The sequence below is a fragment of the Octodon degus genome, unplaced genomic scaffold, assembly GCF_000260255.1.
Source record: "Octodon degus isolate 3935 unplaced genomic scaffold, OctDeg1.0 scaffold00221, whole genome shotgun sequence".
Taxonomy (NCBI): Eukaryota; Metazoa; Chordata; class Mammalia; order Rodentia; family Octodontidae; genus Octodon; species Octodon degus.
This window is the reverse complement of record NW_004524797.1, coordinates 3,117,001-3,136,184: the sequence shown is the minus strand read 5'-3', so window position 1 is coordinate 3,136,184 and position 19,184 is coordinate 3,117,001. Positions and strand designations below refer to the sequence as shown.

The 19,184-nt window shown below is 37.5% G+C and overlaps 2 protein-coding genes across 2 annotated transcripts in view; one reads left to right on the top strand and one right to left on the bottom strand.

Moving 5' to 3' along the window:
* The window catches only part of Invs (inversin), a 192,682-nt gene extending 179,341 nt beyond the window's left edge, over nt 1–13,341 (bottom strand). The window contains exons 1-2 of the mRNA XM_023705477.1: nt 13,188–13,341; nt 9,417–9,546 (exon numbers count right to left, since the gene is read on the bottom strand). Coding sequence (XP_023561245.1) covers nt 9,417–9,528 — 112 coding nt within the window. The 5' untranslated portion in view covers nt 9,529–9,546; nt 13,188–13,341. The remainder of the gene's footprint in view (nt 1–9,416; nt 9,547–13,187) is intronic.
* A 208-nt stretch (nt 13,342–13,549) lies between these two features.
* Nucleotides 13,550–19,184, top strand: part of Erp44 (endoplasmic reticulum protein 44) — a 119,220-nt gene continuing 113,585 nt past the window's right edge. Inside the window, exon 1 of the mRNA XM_004645227.3 lies at nt 13,550–13,818. Coding sequence (XP_004645284.1) covers nt 13,762–13,818 — 57 coding nt within the window. The 5' untranslated portion in view covers nt 13,550–13,761. The remainder of the gene's footprint in view (nt 13,819–19,184) is intronic.

Here is a 19,184-nt window from a genome sequence, read left to right as displayed (position 1 = left end):
ATGCCTTCAGGGCAGGTTTGGCTGGCTGGAGTTGTGGGGATTGAACTACAGCAACCTGAGGCTGACAGCTTTGTGGAAGCAGCCACTTAAAGAACTGAGTTAGGGCCAGGCCTCCCTATCAGCACAGTTTGTGATTGCTAAATCTTGGAAAAAACCAAGATGCCCATCACATGAGGAATGGTTCAAAAAGATGTGGTATTTTTGTAAAATGGAGTATTACTCAGCTATAAAGAATGATTAACTTGAAGCCTTAATATTTAAGTGGATGCCACTTGAAGACATACTCATAAGTGAAATTAACCAGACCCACATAGAACTCAAAAGAAATACAAATAGAAAGGTATAACACGATTAAAAAGAAAGCGAGAACTTGAGGATTAGCAACAAGCAGAAGGCAAGGAGAAAAGCTATGAAATAGGACAGGAACAAAGCCATACATTTTTATGCACAAGATGGGCAAGCTATGATCCTGAGAAACATCAGCAGGTTTTTGAAACAGTTAATTGGCAGGAGTCTCACCTTGACTAACTATACATGCTGATACCTGTGAACCAAGCAACTACACTGAAGATAGCAATTTTTAATAGAAGGGTCATGCTTGGAATGCCTGTCATGTCTTCTAAATACATCCTTCTTGTCATGACATACCAATTATTACCATACTGTCTCACAAGTAAAAGTTTTTTTTTTTAAATGTGTAATAAATGAAAAAAAGATAATAAAAAAAATTCACAGGACTGTCCTGCTGCAATATTGTATATGGAATGTATACTAACCAGGTTCCTAAATTTCTGTGTAAAAATATGTAATTATTTATATTCTCTAAATGTTTTTCATTTTTTAAATTTTCATCTCCATATTCTGTAGGGACTTGATGTTTAACATATCAATACTTGATGGGAAATACCTGTTCCATGTTATTCCTAAGATGTTTGATATTCAGACAGTCAGTGAGGTTAAACCCAACTGCATATGTTGTAGGGTCATAAAAAGCTTCTCTTCTGGAAGGTTAACAACCTAAGTTTGTTTCTTTGTTTTTTTTTTATTATTATTTTTTTTTATTATTTTTTTTGACAACTCATACTAACAACCTAAGGTTTGCAAATCAAAAATTACAGAAATAGAAGGCCTGCAAGGACAGCCAACATTTTGACCATAGCCTTTCAAGGTCAGTGAGGACTCAGGACATAGGAGAACCTGTACTGTGTTAACATCAAGTAACTCAATTGTGTCCCAAATTTTTCTGATCAAAGAGATTATGGGGCCACAGAGCAACATGATCAATATCATAGAGTGTGCCTAAGGAGAGTCACGTGGAGAGAAAACATTCTCTCAGGCTTTCACAGAGAGCAAATTGGTCAAGCAATGGCCATGACTCATCCACATGGCTTACACTGACAAAGGATCTGCAATTTGTAGTACAGGATTACAGGATAAATCCTGAAGGTACTTGACTGACCTTATCAGATACAAAAGTTACATTTCTTCTTATATAGCTGTTGCTTTATCTTGGTCTTAACCATCCAGCAGAAAAGTGTATAAACGAGGTAAATAAAGTAAAGCCATATTAATATGCTGAGCTGTGAAAGGCTCAAGTCAACAACTTCTGTGGATAACCCACTACTATTGTGGACTGCTGGACTGTGTTGGATTGTTTTGCTGAATTCATGCACCTATAGTATTTAGATGCCAATTTAATACCCATTTCTGACAGGACTAAACAAAAAAAAAAGATACAAAGGAAGGACCATTTTGTATCTGTATATGCAGAATAGTGAGGATGGATATACAGCTACTTTTGCTTAATTCAATGAGAAGAAAATCTGTACTAATAGTGTTAGGACTGTCTGCATCTTGTATTATGGATGACCACTAAGAAGATAACAATGTACAGTGTATTCATTATTGAAACTGTCCTATTAGTCAGTTTTGAATCTCTTATTGCTATTTGTTTCTCAATAAAATAATAAAAAAAGAAAACGCAGTTAAAGAATAAATGTAAATTTATTAATTTCTTAAATAACTACTTTTCATGTGCTTGCTATGTGTACGTTTTATGCTGAAGTCTGTGGATATAGCAATGAATGAAATAGATTTACTGAAATTTCACAGAAGCTACTTGAGCATGGAAATCACTAAAATAGCGCTACAGAAAATAACCCAAGATGAGGCCAGTGAAGGAAGAGTGCGGGATGAAAACAGAGAAAACCCAATGAGCAAACCCCAAGTGAGAGTGGGCCAGTGGAGGAAGTTTCTGTGAGGAAGTGTCCTTACAGCAGAGAACCGCAGAGTGATGAAGAAGGGTAAGACAGAAATAGGAAATAATCTGTCAGGTGACAGCCTGAACGAAAAGGGCTTGCCAGGTGCGAGAAAGAGAAAGCAAATTTTCCTAGGAAGAGAGTGGTGAAAAATAGAAAGGCAAAGGGGTACACACAACACTTTAAATCTTATTCCATCATACTGTGTCTCAAGCAAATGTTTGCTTAAAAAAAAGAACAATAAATGAAAACAAGAGACGAAAAAAATCATAGGACTGTCCTACTACAATGCTGTATATGGTTAGATTTCTAAATTTCTGTTGTAAAAATATGCAATTGTTTATTCCTATTTTTAATATCTTTTTAATATTTTTATTCTTCATATTCTGTAGGGACTTAAAGTTTAACATATTAATACTTGATGGAAAATTCCTGTTCCATGTTATGTCTAAGATGTTTGATATTCAGACAGATAGTGTGGTTATGCTCAACTGCCTACATTGTAGGGTAATAATAAGCTTCTCTTCTGGAGGGGTAACAACCTAAGTTTGCAGACCAAAAAATAGAGAAAAGGAAGGGTTACAAGGACAGCCAACATTTTTGCCCTAGCCTCACTGACCAGTGAGGACGCAGGACACAGGAGAACCTGTACTGTGTAACATCAAGTAACTCAATTGTGTCCCAAATTTTCTTATCAAGAAGATTATGGGGCCACAGAGGAAAGTGATTGATGACGTAGAATGTGCCTAAGGAGAGTCACATGGAGAGAAAACATTCTCTCAGGCATTCACAGAGAGCAAATTGGTCAAGCAATGGCCGTGACTTATCTACATGGCTCACACTGACAAAGGATCTACAAACTACAGTACAGGGTTTCAGGATAAATCCTGAGGGGATTTGACTGATCTTGTCAGATACAAAAGTTATATTTTTAGTTATATAGGTCTTACTTTATCCTGGTCTTAACCATCCAGCAGAAAAGTATAAAATCAAGGTATAAAAAGTAAAGCCATATTAATATGCTGAGTTATAAAAGGCTCAAGTCAACAACTTCTGACATAGGCAGTCCTACAGATAACCCACTACTATTATGGACTACTGGACAACATTGGATTACTTTGCTGAATTCATGCACCTACAATATGTAAATGACAATGGAATACCCATCTCTGACAAAACTAAACAAAAAAGAAATACAAATGAAGGACCATTTTGTATCTGTATATTCAAAATAGGATAGATATATAGCTACTTTCTCTTAATTCAAAGGATAGAAAGACATACTAATAGTGTTTGTGGACAGGATATCATGTCTGCATCTTGTACTATGAATAATCACTATGAAGACAACAATACGCAATGCATTAATTATTGAAACTGTCCTACTAATTGGTTTTGAAACTGTCTCATTGCTATTTGTTTCTCAATAAAATTATTTTAAAAAATCTTATTCCAAATAGAATGGTGATAAATCGTTTTGAACAGGAAAGTGATATAAGTGTATATACATTTTGCAGTTCAAGCAGAGATAGAAAACGTAGCAAAAAAATTCAAAGGTACAACTAAATTGTAATGCTTAAGTGTATACACATATGAGTGAAACAACAACATTGTCAAGAAAGGAGCTAGTGGCAGAATGTTTGGAAAGTAGTGGCTTAGTGTGCTAACGTGTACAAGGTCCAACATGAACAAGGTATTACCACCAGAACCCTCCAACCAAGGTCACAATAGCAAATTAGAGAGATGGGGAGAATGTATTAGGGACTTCTGAGGGCACTGGCCATGTTTGGTTCCTTGGCCTGAGTGGTAGTTACATGGATATTTGTTTTGTGTTTGCTAAATTATACATATAAATTATTTGTATCTTTCTTTCTTCTTTCTTTCTTTCTTTCTTTCTTTCTTTCTTTCTTTCTTTCTTTCTTTCTTTCCGTATTTGGTACAGGTTCTCACTATGCAGCTCAGACTCATAGTGATCTTCCTGTTTTCAGCCTCCCCAGCGCTGGGATTACAGGCCTGCACCACCACACCCAGACTCTGGGGCCAGCTCAGTGGCTCTGAGGGCAGGGCCTGTGCAGCACAGGGTACCAGGAATCGATCCCCAGTCTGTGCATTTGCCTAAGCAGGCTCTTAGTCTGCTGAGCCATCTCACTAGCTCTAATTATTTGTACTTTTCTAAGCATATTCCTTAACATGAGAAAATATGTTTTCTTTGAATAAGAGAGGACTGAGGTGAAGAAATGAGGACAAGATGGCTTGGATACAGATGTACGCATACAGATGGCTTGGGTAGCTTGGGTTTGGTGAAAGAGTATGGAAAGTGCCTGTCATATTTCTTTCCAGGAACTGTGTCCCTTACTTTAGCCTGGGTATAACACTATCCAGGGAAAGATTATTTTTAGCCTCTGTTGTCCTAGGTGTGGCTCTGTGTCTAACCCTGGTCCACCATCTTAAGGACAAGCTGTTTCCCCTGTACTCTCTCTTTCCCTTCTCTTGTTGATTGGGGTTTGACTGCAGATAGTCTTCCTTGACCTAGAGATGGAAGTCAGATTGATGTTGAAAATGGTAAAGTCAAGACCTGGCAGAACTCTGATAGATTCTGTGAAGCTGAGACATCTCCGCTCCACAGACTGACCAAATACTTTTATGGAATTACATGAGTGAAACATGATTGGAGCTCCAGGAGTGTGATCAATTAGTGTGTGACACTTATACATACTGTATTTCTGTCTTTGGTGGGAGCTATAACAGTTATGTTATAGCACTGAGCCAGTGTTATAACAGTTTAACTGTGTACTAATATATTATGAGGGGAAGTAATAAGAAATGGCAATACACAGAGAGGAATAAAGAAACAAAGAAAGGATTCTTAAATAATGCAAATAATGAACACATTTAATTTTTTTTTGTACCAGCAACTGAACTCAGAACCTCATGCTTGCCAGGTAGGCACTATGCCACTGAGCTATATCCCTGGCTTAACACATTTAGATATTAACTTAGAGTTTAGAATATAGGAATGGAAGAAAGGACCAAAAATGTAGCAATCATAGGTTTAAAAATGGATCAAATTCACTTAGAAGATAAGAGTGACAGAATATCAAGTTCACATGGAAGAAGTGGAACTGGAAGAGCCCAGTGAAGCAGAGGAAGACTGAATTTTTCCAATAGAAGGATTTTAATACTAGACCATGGAATCAGGGCTGAACAGTGAGGAAGACAAGGGCAGAAACAGGCAGACAAAACTGGAGCAGAAAATGGACTGGAAGAGTTAGTGAAGATGAGTACTCATTAATGAGCTGGAAGTAAAATGGTGGAATGTTCATTTGAGGCTCTCAAAGGTCTCAAGTTTCAGGGAAAAACAGTGACTGGAGGCAGCTGAGGTGAAAGAAGAAGGTCTCTGTAGAGGAAGACAAATCTTCTGACTACAGAAAATAGTTTTGTTGTAAAGACAGATAGGATTCTATTCAGTAGAGAAAGCAAGGTCACAGAAGAAAGAAAAGAGAAATTTTTGGTGTATTAGGACTAAAAAAATAACCTTTAACTTTCCAAGAATAAAATCTCTTGGAAATGTAAGATGAAAATCAATTATGAAGGAACATGAACGAAAGAGTAGTTTAGACATTATTTTGCAGCCCAATGTCAATCACAATGTTATCAGACATTGGTATGTATAAAGATGACAAATAACATTTTAATTTAATTTTATTTTCTTTACGACTTGTGTCTGTGGATTTGTGATTTTTATAATTCTTAGAAAATTCTTAGCCATTATGTCCATAAATACTGCTTTTTTCCTATTCATTTTTTTTCTTTAGAACTTCTACACTGGACTTTTTAAATTAGTATGTTTGTAGTACATAATATTTAAATCCCCTATGCGGGGTTGGTACATGTATATAATGTCTTAATTCCTTTTTCCATCCTCTTTTACTCCCTCTCATTCTTCTTTGATCTCTTGACTCTTCTGTTTTGCATACTTAAGTTCTATTAACCATTTATACATACAATTAAGACAAGTCAATTTATAATTATTATAAAGTATAAACATTAATACCTTAGTACATTGAATATACTATACATTAAAAATCCATACCCTCTTTTTCATTTTAGATTTGTTATTAAAAGTAATTAATTCCCCCCCAAAGTAACTAATTCCCTTTCTAATATAACAAATTATCTAATACTTAGATTCAAAGTATCTTGATCCACTGGCTGTTATGGTGGTTACATGAAATGTCCTGTGTGAGTTACCTTTATTACTAAGACAAAATACTCAACACCCAAGGTCAAATGAAGATAGGTTTATTTAGCTTAAGAGTTTACAGAGGTATCAGTTCATAAATGTCTAGCTCCAAAGAAGAGTGGATGGCAGAGAGAAGAAAAACAGTTCAAGGCAGGCAGAAAGTAGCAAAGCCATGAGGGATGGCCACACTCTTTCTGTCATCTACCTAGGCTGCTCAGGGCAGGTAGTGTTCATACTTTTATATTAATGCCCTTGATCCTAGCATTCCACCATGAATCCATTCCAGCAGCACACACTCCAGATCCAACCATCCCTGAAAAAGCCCCACCTATGACCACATGAGAATTTGGGGGAACATATAAACATAAACCATAACATTCTGTCCTCAACCCCCCAAAGACTCATGCATATCTCTTTTATACAAAAGACATTTGGTTTGTCTCCAAAAGATGCCAAAGTCCTAACAGCTTCACAGTGAATTGAAAAGTCCAAGTTCAAAGTCTCATCTGAGATTTAAGGCAAACACTTAGCTGGGAGCCCCTTTACTAACAAAGAGAAAGGTAAACACTTCCAGTATTCAGCGGCACAAGATAGACATTTCAATTCCCAAAGTAACCAATTGGGGGATAGCAAGGAATAGGAACAAAGCAAGACCAAAGTCCAGTAGGGTTCAATTTCCAGCACCTCTGGCAATCTGTGACAAGCTGTATGGCACTTCCAGAGGTGGCACCTCCCATGACTTCTTTCTTTGGTTGACTTTGCTCACTCCTTGCAGCTTTCCTTGGACAATCTATACTCTGGCTTCTCCAAACTTCTGTGGTCTCCACCGTACCTTTGTCTTCACACTCATGGCTTCACACAGTGCCCTCACAGAGGCATACTGCCTGGCTTCCTAGGCCTTCTTCTGAAATCTGGGTGGAAATCTTCCTGAGCCCATAACTCTTGAGTTCTGCATCTACCTAAAACTAGCATCAAGTGGATGATCCCATGTTATGCCTCCAGCTGGAGCAGTAGCCAGGCTTCCTCCTCTTTTGGCTCTAGGGGTTGAGTGCCTGAATCGCTGAGCACTCTGAATTGAAATCAAGGAACAAATTCTCTAGGCTGCTGCTATTCTGGAACACGATGCTCTGGGGCTACCTTCTCTAAGAAAAATCTTTCCCCTTAGCAAGTCTGAGGTTGCAAAGAGTCCTGCGACTTGTGATGTCACCAGACTACCTTTTTTGTTGTCCTCTGAAGTACTTAGTTCTTTTTTGCTAGTCTTTTCATTGACCAGTTTCTCTTCTGTTATATTTTTTTAGGCCATAACTGTACTGGAGCTTCCTTTTTGTTCAAGCACAAAGTGATCTGCATCACTCTGCTGGGCTCTTTGTTCTCAATTCTCAATATAAATCTTGTTTAAAAAAAAAAAAAAAAAACAGTAGCCATGCCACTGCCTCAACATTAGATTGCCTTGATAGTTCTTCTGCCGGCTTATTTGGTCATCCATTTTTAATCTCAGTCTCATACAAAATCTCTGGACATGAATAAAATGCAGACAAACTTTCTGCCAAGGTATAACACATGTTGTCTGGAGTCCAACAGCAAAATGCAGTCCTTTTTCCCAGCAGAAACCTGCTGAGCCTGAAGTTTAAAGGCAGATTTCTATTACCTTTCTGGTCTTTTGAGCTCTGATCTGAATCTCTCATCAAAGTACCATGCAAGGTGTTCTAGTTCTACTTCTTCAACTGACATCTCTGAACCTTTCCAAACTCTTGCCACAAGACAGCTTCAAAGGCTCCTGAACCACATGGTCAGCAAGTACTCTACTTCTGGTACCAAATTCTGTCTTTGTTACGCTTCTCATTGCTGAGACATATACTCAACACCCAAAGTTAAAAGAGGAAAAGTTTATTTAGCTCACAGTTTGTAGAGGTTTCAGTCTATAATTGGGTGGCCTTGAGGCAGGGTGGATGGCAGATACACATTGCAGAGTAAACACAGTTTATGTTGCACAGCAGGTAGCAAAGCAACAAGGGATAACCACAGCTCTTTCTATTCCTTATATCTCATCCAGCACACTCAGGGATGGTAAAACTCACACCTTTAATCCTAGTGCCCTTGAGCTTAGCATTGCACCATAAATCAATTCCAACATCACATACTCTAGATCCAGCCACCTCTATAAAAGCCCACCTATGACCACATGAGGCTTTGAGGGACATCTAGACACAAGCCATACCATCCTGCCAAAAGGTTCACTGCTTTGAAGGTTTGGTGCCAACAGACGGTTTTTGGAGTTTATGGGATCAGGAGGGCTCTATCTTCATTAATGGATTAATACTTTGATGGCATTACTGGAAGGTGATACAAATAGGAGGCTCAGCCTCCTGAGTGCCATGAGGTAAATATCTTTACTCCACTATACCCTTCTCCCCCCTCAGGCCCAGCCCACAGCAACAGAACCAGACAAATATGGACACAGCCAGGAGGCAAAATAAATCTTTTCTTCTTTAAATTATTTATCTCAGGTACAGTGGTACCTTGGATCACAAGCTTAATTCTTTCCATGACTCTTATGGTAGAATCGCATATGCTGGCAATTTTAGTTGCAATCCGAATTGTGGAATTAATGAGTCAACCAGAATCATGGAAAGAATTAAGTTCATGAACAGAGCTACCACTGTTTATTGGCAGAGTGTACTAAGCTGACTAACAGAGTGCAAGACACACAGAAATTTCTGAGGTCCTTTTCATAGCATTCTAATCTATGTTTTTAAATCTGAGGACTCAATTTCTTTCTTGTCTAGATGTTGTAATAAAATATAAATACTAATACATTTCCATTAAAATGTAGGAATAAATTGCAAATTAAAACTAAGATTACCAAATTCCCTTAGGACAGAGTCATTTTTATAGTTTTGGAAGTGAATGCTTACCTATGATGAGCCTTTGAAGCGTACCCTTATCTCCATTTACCGCAGCAGCATGAACTTGTGACGCTAATGAAGAGCCAGTAAAGAAAAAGTTCTCTGACTTGTTCATAGTCATTTCAACAACTGGAGCAGCCTGAAACAAGTGATTTAGTCAGTGAATATATGCAAGAAACATTTCTGCAACCTGTCTCACCAGGTCCAAGTGTGGATGGTACAAACATGTTTTACTACAATGAAAACAATGTTTGGCTAGGGAGATAGCTCCACGGTCTAAGCGCCTCCCTAGCAAGAGCAAGGACCCATGTTTGATCCCAGTACCATATGCCATGCCAGTCCTGGAACTCTGGCATGCTGCGTTGGCCACTGAAACTGGGTGTGGTGGTGCACACCTGTAATACAAGTGCTGGGGAGGCTAAGACAGGAGGATCACTTTGAGTCTAAACTGTGTAGTTCTCATCCACATGGCTGCACTGATGAAGGTTCTACAATCTGAGGTACAGGATCTCAGGACAAATCCTGAGGGCATTTCACTGACCTTCTCAGACCAAAAAGCTACAACTCTTGTTGCATAGGTCCTGCTTTACCTTGGTCTTAACCAACCAGTAGAAAAGTATGAAGTCGAAATATAAGAAATAAAGCCATGCTGTTAAGTTGAGCTGTGGGGGACTCAGGTCAATAATTTCTGACATTGCCAGTTAAATATAAGACCCAATGCTATTATAGGCTACTGGACTCTTTTAGAATATTTTGCTGAGTTTACACACCTATACTATTCAATAACGGAACTTAGAAAAAATGGGGTATACCAATGAATGTCCATTTTGTATCTGTGTATTCAAAGAGGTTGGGATAGATATATAGTTGCATTCTCTTAATGAATAGAATGATTTGTTCTAATGGTGTTTGTAAATAGGATCACAAGTCCGCATCTTGTACAGCAATTAACCACTAAGAAGAATATATGCAGTGTATTATTTGTTGAAACTGTCCTTCCGATTTGATTTGAAACTGTCTCATTGCTGTTTGTCAATAAAACTTTGAAAAAATAAAAAAATAAACTGTGTAGTTACACCCTGTATACAATAAATAAATAAAAATTAAGTAAAAAAAAAAAAGAAAACAATGTAGTCCTAGTCCTGTAATTGCCATAATATGGCAAATTAAATGTCTGTGGTACCAGTTATTTATCTATAAAATAAAAGGAAGGAGTGCTTTTAAAACCATTCTCAGGCAGGGGATATAGCTCAGTGATGCAGCACCTGCCTGGCAAGCATGAGGTCCTAAGTTCGATTCCGAGTATCTCCCCCATCCCCACCCCGTAAAAAATCACACACATTCTCAGGATCTGAGGAGATAAAAATACACAATATTTAACATTAGGTACAGGGCTCAATGAGCACAGTAACTTCTAAGTTAATACAGGTAACATGATTCCACATAATACTAAACACTGTAAGTGATATTTGCAATCAAGCTGAAGATGAAGGCAGAAAATGGGTACAATGTCAAGTCAAAATCAAATAATTTTTATGCACTACATGAAAAGGCACCTAGTTCTTTTCTTCACATCTGAACAATACGACTTTTTTTTTCCTTGATCCATCAAATGAGATCTTGACCTTAGGATTTTACTTCGAACACAATATCTTTAGGATTAAAAATATTTCACTAAGAAAAAATTGTTCTGATTGGTAATTCCATTATTTTTTGAGGGCATTTTAGATATGTATCAGTTACATTGGAAAATAGTGACTTCCCTCTCTTTAGGTTTAAACACAGGTTGAAATATGTCAGAAATGTAGCAAGAATTCAAACATCTCATACTAAGAAGTGGGGGGGAGATATATATGCTCTATCAAAAATCCAGAGTTAGGGCTGGGGAGATAGCTCAGCAGCATAAGTGCCTGTGTAGTAAGCACAAGGTCTTGAGTTCAATCCCCAGTACCATTTAAAAAAAAAATTGAGAATTGCCAAAAAGTACCAAGGAGATAGGAGGTGTAAGAAATCTAAAAGTTATGGGGATCATAGCAAACTGGAACTTAGAGTACATACTTACAGGAAATAAGAAACTTTTAATTGGTTATACTTAATTGTTGCCAGGCCATAATTGTTGGGAGTCTTGTTCCCAAATAATAAGTACTTCTATTGTCACTGACAAAGATACTCAGTTCAAATTCCTCCTTCGGGAGAAAGTTTTAAAATTGTGGTTAAAGCTCCTTATGTTTATTTTGTTGGCAACTTGGTTAACATCATGGCAGAAAATGTAGAAGAAAACGGTATTATGACACACTTCAGTCATGTCTGAACAGGTCCATCCTGTCAGAAAAACCACTAACATCATCATGATAGGATTAAATTAAAGTCACTTGGAGAAGCCACAAAACTAGGGTGAACAAACATGGTTGAGAGTAATTGTGTCTGAGTTCTAGGCTGCATTATTAATAATTATCAGTGTGTCTTTAGACTTTCTCATCTCTAGATTTCTGTAAAATATGAAAAATGAAAAGTATGGACTATGTTTATTCATCCAACAAGGGCCAACTATGTGGATTGTTTTGAACTTTAAGACTTGTCATCTTAGATTCTAAATGATAGGTTTAAGGTACATCAGATCCACAAAAATGTTCTTTGTATACTTTGAAAAACACATGAAAATTAGATTTCATATATATATATATTTATTTATTTACATATTTCATCTCATAGTTCATACCACTTAGTATTTTAAGATTTAGATTTAGTGCTTTGTAAATGCTTATTGAATGAAATGTTATAGCTGAGCACTACATCCAAAAGGTAATCAGGATCAAGGTTTAATTTATTTTTTAATCCCCCAGTTCAGCCATTGTTAGGTTCTGTTAGAGAGGTGGATAAGTAGGATAAAGATAAAACACTGCCATAGACTTTAGGAGACTTTATTCTTGGCCTCTACCACTGACTTAATTTGTCACTCTGGGAAAGCTATTTCTCTAGGGTTCTTCTCAGCACAAATGCATTTTTCATGAATTTTTTTATACATGAAAATCAAAATAGCTTTGTTAAATATAATATAATATGTACAGGTACTATCATCTTTAACTTATCAAATAGACTAGTCTAATAAATGCATAAAAATCATAACTGTTCAAAACTAGTAGTATTGTAGTCACAAAAAGGAGAAGCACTTTTCCTTAGGACAAAAGGGTGGTTGATTGAGACAGATGTCAGAGCTAACAAATGTCAGAAATTATGACATTTGAGATGGCATTCCAGAAAGAAATGGGACAAGACCATTTCAGGCAGCAGGAAAGCTGGAGCAAAGGTAGGGTGTAGGGAGAAACACAAAAGCTCTGAGTGGCTACTGGTTGTTTAGTAGTATGTTGCTGTCCTTAAGGACACAGGGACATGCTGGGTGTTTACAAAAGATTCTGGAAGGCTTCCAGGGTCCAGATTAAGTTCCTTGACTGTCTGGCCCAGGAATTTGTAATAATCCTTCTAATTCATGCATTAGAAGCAATCATCTAGCATTGAGCTTTCCAGTTTATAACATGCTATCTTATCTCTTACGATAGCTCCTTTTTTACACAAGCCCTCATAATCAATTAAGGAGAAGACAACTCACTGAGCCCCTGATGGAGGTTCCTATTTTATAACGAAGGAAATAGCACAGAAAGAGGAGGCAGCAGGCGAGGAGACCAGGGAGGGAGGCTCAGGTCAAGGCTAAGGCCAGGAGGACCATAAAGGCGGTGCACACCGATCAATCAGAGCTTCCCAGCTAGGCTCTTTCCTACTCACCCTCGCCTCCTCCAGGACTGACGTCCCAGGAGGCTGCTCCAGGAAGCAAACCCCAAGGGGCCGCCCCTCCACCTAGGAAAGCGACACCACACCCGTAGGTTCTGATCCGTGGGCGCTGAAATGAACAAGCCCCTTCAGAAGGCCCCGAGAGAAGCTCAACTGCACAGCCTTTTGGGAATTGTAGTTCGTGTCCGAGAAACTCAGACGTGCACCGCCCTTTGCTCTTTCAATCCCACAGGGCCTAGCGCGAGAGGGCTCGACGGGTCTAGTTTGAGGGTCTGCTGGGAAAGCGAGTTCTGGGCTCTTGATGACGTGCTTGACGAAGGAAGTGCACGACTACGTTTCCCGTCGTGCTCCGAAGTGGGCAGGACCCGGAAGTGAGGGCTACGAGGCCTCTCTGGAAGTTGTCCCGGGTGTTTGCAGCTGGAGCTCCGGGTCGATAGGACGAGGTACAGCTGCCAGGAGGATCATCGGCTGCTGCTGGCTCCCGGAGCCCAGCCCTTTCCTCTCCTAGCCCAGCCCAGCCCAATTCCAGCCACCAACGCCTGCCCCTGCTGTGGACTCCAGCGTTACCATGAATCCTGCGGTCTTCCTATCTTTATCCGACCTCAGATGCTCCCTGCTGCTCCTGGTGAGTGAATTGGGGAATGACAGACCCTTCGACAGACTCGCCGCCCGCCCTCGCCGAGGGGGAACACTGCCTCCGCTGCTTTCTCACCTTTTCTTCCTGCGGCGAGTGCGCCCTCCCCTCTGCCTTCACTTTTGCCTTCTGTCTGTCAGCATTCCAGGCCCCGGCTCCCTGAGGTCAGAGAAACCGCTGCCGGGGGTTTGGGACCTGTGATCTGGAGAATAAATTCTGGGGGAGATTACGTGGGAGGGTCGTGGCAGAGGAGTACGGCGTTGTTTCTTTTGGGGGGCCGCATGGACCCAGTGGTACCCAGAATCCGAAAGGACAGAAGATAAAGCTAGTGTTTTCTCCCACCTCCTTCCTTTTCCTTTGGAAAGGGTGTGAAGTGGCCAGGTTCTGGGGCTGTGTAGGTCTCACTCTGGAACTCTGAACCGGTCCGCGGGTTTGTGGAGCCATCTGTTGTGGCTTCCTAGGATTGGTTGGGAACCCGGAACTGGAGACTGCTTTGGTTTCTGCAGGGAGAATTAGGGTTTGAAAAGGGTGTGATTATCTGACAGGCTCAACTCAAGACCTCCTTTAAGTCTTGCTATGGCCTTCCTCCCCCCACTGACACATATTTCTTCTTTAGTACTCTTGACTCGAGAATGTTTTTGGCATACGGATGCACTCGTTGCTTTCTAACTTGCTCAACATACCCATCTTACAAAAGAATCAACCCAATTCCTCTTCCAAAGTACATCCCTGCTATGCAACCTACTTGCCCAGGCTTCAAGTAAAATTGAGATAAAAGTGAAGGACTGGCTCCATATGGCGAAACGATGTGTGTTTAATTGAGTTGTTATTATAATACAATGTTTGAAACTATTTTAATTGTAGGGGAGTTTTTAGAGAGCCAAATTAAGATGAACATTGTTGAGAAACCATTTTTTTTTTTTTTTTTTTTGCAGTTTAAGAAACGTATAATTCATGCAGATTAAAGGCAGAAACAAGTTTCTTGATTTGCAGTGCTTACTTATTCATGTCAGATTAAATTTTATTACTTGTATTTGAAATGGTTTTTCCCTTTGTACTTAGAAGGTGTGTTTAAGAGCCATATATACCACTCTGCCCTTTTCAGAAAAACTCTTAAAAACTAAATGTTTACATATTTTGAAAGTTGTATTATAAACATAGTAATATTAAATGATAGACTGCCTCGTTGCCTCATAAGCATACAGTGGTCTCATTAGAAAAAATTATTCTGTACAGTGCTTCTTTGTGATTTCATTATAGATTTTTTTTTTCCTTCTAGAAGTGTTTCTTTCTATAATGCCATAATTAGAGACCACTCTATTGTTAAGAACATAGATGCTTTTCCTTATCCATACAGTGGCTTGAATTAGGAGTTGCCTGTTAGAAATTACTTTTAAGTTATTGAAAGGTACAAAAGGCAAATAACTCAATAGAAAGGAAAGTTGAGACATTGACTAAGGAAACCTATATTAGATACTCTTTCCTCCTTTGGTCTTCTTTGAAATGATTTAGCTTTTAATAGAAAATTTAGTTCTGTTAAGTATGTGAAAGATTTTTTTCGTAAGATCTGTATTTTACTAAAATTAGGTTAACATTTTGTCTATCTTTCTAACCAAATGAAGACTGGAAACCTAGAACACATTTTGGAGAATACCTGTCAAACTTAATGGTCTGGAAATAAAGACCTAGAAAAAGTTTAATAAACCAGAATTACAAGTCAAACTAGATTCAACTTGAACACAGTGTTTTTCTAGTTTTACTAAGCTTGTTCCAGTTAGCAAATATTTATAAAACATCAATCTCATCACAGCTTGGAATGGCTTACCTGACTGATAATTCTGTTATAGTTATGGAACCTCCTTATTCTCAATCTCACCTCATGAATACATCCTCTCTCTCCCCCAATTTATTCTTTTCCTTATCTTCCGACTTCTCAGATTTCAAGGGTATTTCACACAAACATAGAACATTCAAGTTTCCACTTGGTGTAGGTCATTAATTTTTTTCTATAGAAACTATAGAACTTTTACTATACTTTTTTTTTTTTTTAAGAACTCAGTACCTCAGTCTTAAAGAACTAGGCATATTTAATAATATTTATAAGGTAATACCAGAAGCATAATTCTAAACTTCTGAAAGCAAATAAGCTCTTTTCCTTGCTCTCAAAAGCACTTTAGAATGTATCTATGCCTACAAAGCCTTTCCAGCTAGGTAACTAAACACAAAAACTCAATGTGATAATATTCTTCCTGAGGCTTTTGCATATTAAAATGTTATTTATTGGGCCCTTTTATCAGAAACAGGTTTATTCACGATTGAAAAGGATTGTTTTCTGCAGAAGTATTTGTTAGCCTTATTCTTTCTATATTGGTTGTATACAAGAGTTTTGAAAAAATGAAGAAAAGGCTAAATTGGGATGAAATTGTCTAATATCTGCTAAGAAACCTTCTGTGGTTCAGAAATTTTCACTGTTGTACTCCAGTTTTTCTATGCAAGATATTTTCTCTTTAAAAAATCTTGCTAATTAGGTTTATAGATCATAAACTGTAGCTAACCCTGACTGACCTGCCCTTACACTTAAAATGTTTGCTGTTATTCTTTGGTTTGTTTAATATGTACAGAAAGTTAGGAAAAGTTTGCTTAGTTTAAGAAGTGAATAAATTAGGAAGCTAGTTAATTTAAAAGTCTATAACTGTCTTAAAAATAAGTAGGTTACATTACAGTTCATAGGCATGTCAGTTGTAACTGTTGTGGCCAGTAATACAGATGTCAATCCTCAAGAAAAGTACTTTAGGACTCATGTAATTCAGTTCATAACCAGTGTTATAACTTACCGCTCACCTTGAGTTACAAACCTGGCTGCTTATTAGAATTGCCTGGTATAATTTTAATCAAATGATATCTGGAAATGTAGCTCTGTGATACAACACATATGCTAAGGATTCAGTCCTGAAGACAGTCCCCAGCCCCAACACTACCACCAGAAAAAGTGTTGGGCTCTATGCTAGATCATTTACATCTCAGGGACCTAGACATTGGTTTAATTTTTCCCCCAGAGTACCTTTATCATATCTAGAAAAATTAATCTAATTTTTAGTCAGTGTTTGTATTTCCTGATGGTGTCCATTTAAAAATAAACAACTAGATCATTTGTATTTGGGGGACCTAGGCATTAGTTTAATTTTTTTCCCCAGAATACCTTTATCATATCTAGAAAAATTAATTGAATATTTAATCAGTGTTAGGATTTTCCTGATTGTGTCTATAAAAAAAAACACAAACCTACAAATTGGGGCCATATATAAGGTACATTCATTCCAAGTAGTTCATGTCTCTTATTAAAATTTTTTATATCCTATAGAATTTCACATATATGGATATTACTTATTGTATCCTCATATGGTTTTTATCTTTCTCTGTGCTTGTATTTTTTTTTTAGGGTTTTTTTTTTTTTTTTTTTAAATGTAATTAGGACATGGCCTACAGGGTCTTACTACACAGATTGAACTTGTAATGATTCTCCCGTTTTCGGTCTCCCAAGTGCTGGAATTATAGGCACATACCACCACTCCCAGTCTCTATCGCCCTCTCAGTGCAGCCCAGGGTGGGCCAGCACAGCATGCTAGGGATCAAACCTCAGGATCCAACTTGGCGAACCTCATGATCAAACCTTGGCTGTTGCGCTCTGACTAAGCAGGCGCTTTAATCTCTGAGCTATGTGGCTGGCCCTTCTGTGCTTGTATTTATTATACATTTTTAATTTAATTCTTTGTGGTTTTAACATTACTTTGGCATATATTGTTAGGTGTGTTTTGTGTGTCTTTTGCTTTTTAACTTGTAAAATTTGTATTCTCTTTTATAATTATCTAAAACTTAGTACTTCCAAAGCCAAATCTATAAAGCAAGTGGTATTTGAATAGTTCTAATATGTGTTTCCCTCCTAATATAAAAAGAATTTCTAGTATATTTTTTAACTCGTTGATTATTCTTTTCTTTGGGTTTTAATATACCAAATATAGTTATATTAGTGTGTGCATATATTTGGTTTTTTCCCATTTGATTGAACTGTACATATTATTGATAATTTTCTACATATTTTTTTCAACTGAAAATTTTATCCTAGAGGTGGGGATAGAAATATTTTATATTTCTTTTTAAGCTACGTACATTACACAGGGTACATTTGTCAATTCCATATTGTTTCTACTCATATGCTATTACAAATAGTTCTGTAAATATTAGCTTATGCATGCCGAGTTTTGATATCATATCTTTGAGATAGATTCCTATAAGTGAAGTTGCTAGGGCAGAAGGTAAATGTACACTCAGTATTTATAGATGTTATGGTTATGCAATTCCTCTGTTGGGCTTGTGCTTGTTTTCTGATCTTGCCAGTAGTGTAACAGCTTCCGTGTGGACTTGGTAAGATGTGATGTAAAATAATTTGTCATTCTGGTAGGTAACAAATAGCATCTTAATGTGTTTTAATGTGATTCTATTTAATACAAGTGATAGTATTGATATTAATTAAAGTTAATATCAATTTTAACATGTAACAGTCATTTATCTGTCTTCTGGTGTAAGCTTGTCTTGTCTATAGAATTTTCAGTCTTCTATTTCTGTGTGTTACACAAACCCACTGAGGAGAGGAAAGAGACTATAAATAGACAGCTTTTTTTTTTTTTTTTTTTTTTTTTTTTTTTTTTTTTTCAAAAGGTCTTACTATGTAGTCCGTGGCCTTGAACTCATAATGTAACCCAGGCTGGCCTCAGACTTGCAGTGATCCCTGGATGCTGAGATTACAGACCTGTGCCACTACATCCAGTGAAAATTCTTAACTTTTGCATTCTTCCTCATTCTGTGATATACCTAAGGATGTATGGTACTGAACTATTTGTTATGAATTCAATAACTATGTCTGATGACTGAAAATTTGTAAGAGACTTGGAGAAGATTCTTATTACTGCATTTACTGAAAATATTTTCTAAACTATGTGTCATGAATTTTAAATTGCTTTGTAGTACATTATACTCTGTCTTTTAAGAAGCATACTTTTTTTTTTTGGTAGGACAGTTTCAATAATTAACACATTGCATACTCTCTTCCTAGTGGTTATTTGCTGTACAAGATGCAGACATGATATCCTATTTACAAACACTATTAGAAAATTCCCTCTATTCATTAAGAGAATCTACCTATATATCTATCTTAAACACTTTGAAAACAGATACAAAATGGACATTCATCTGTATCCCCTTTTTTGTTTAGTTCCGTCATTTGAATATTATAGGTGTGTTAACTCAGCAAAATATTCTAAAAGAGTCCAGTAGTCCATAATAGTATTGGGTCTTCCGCT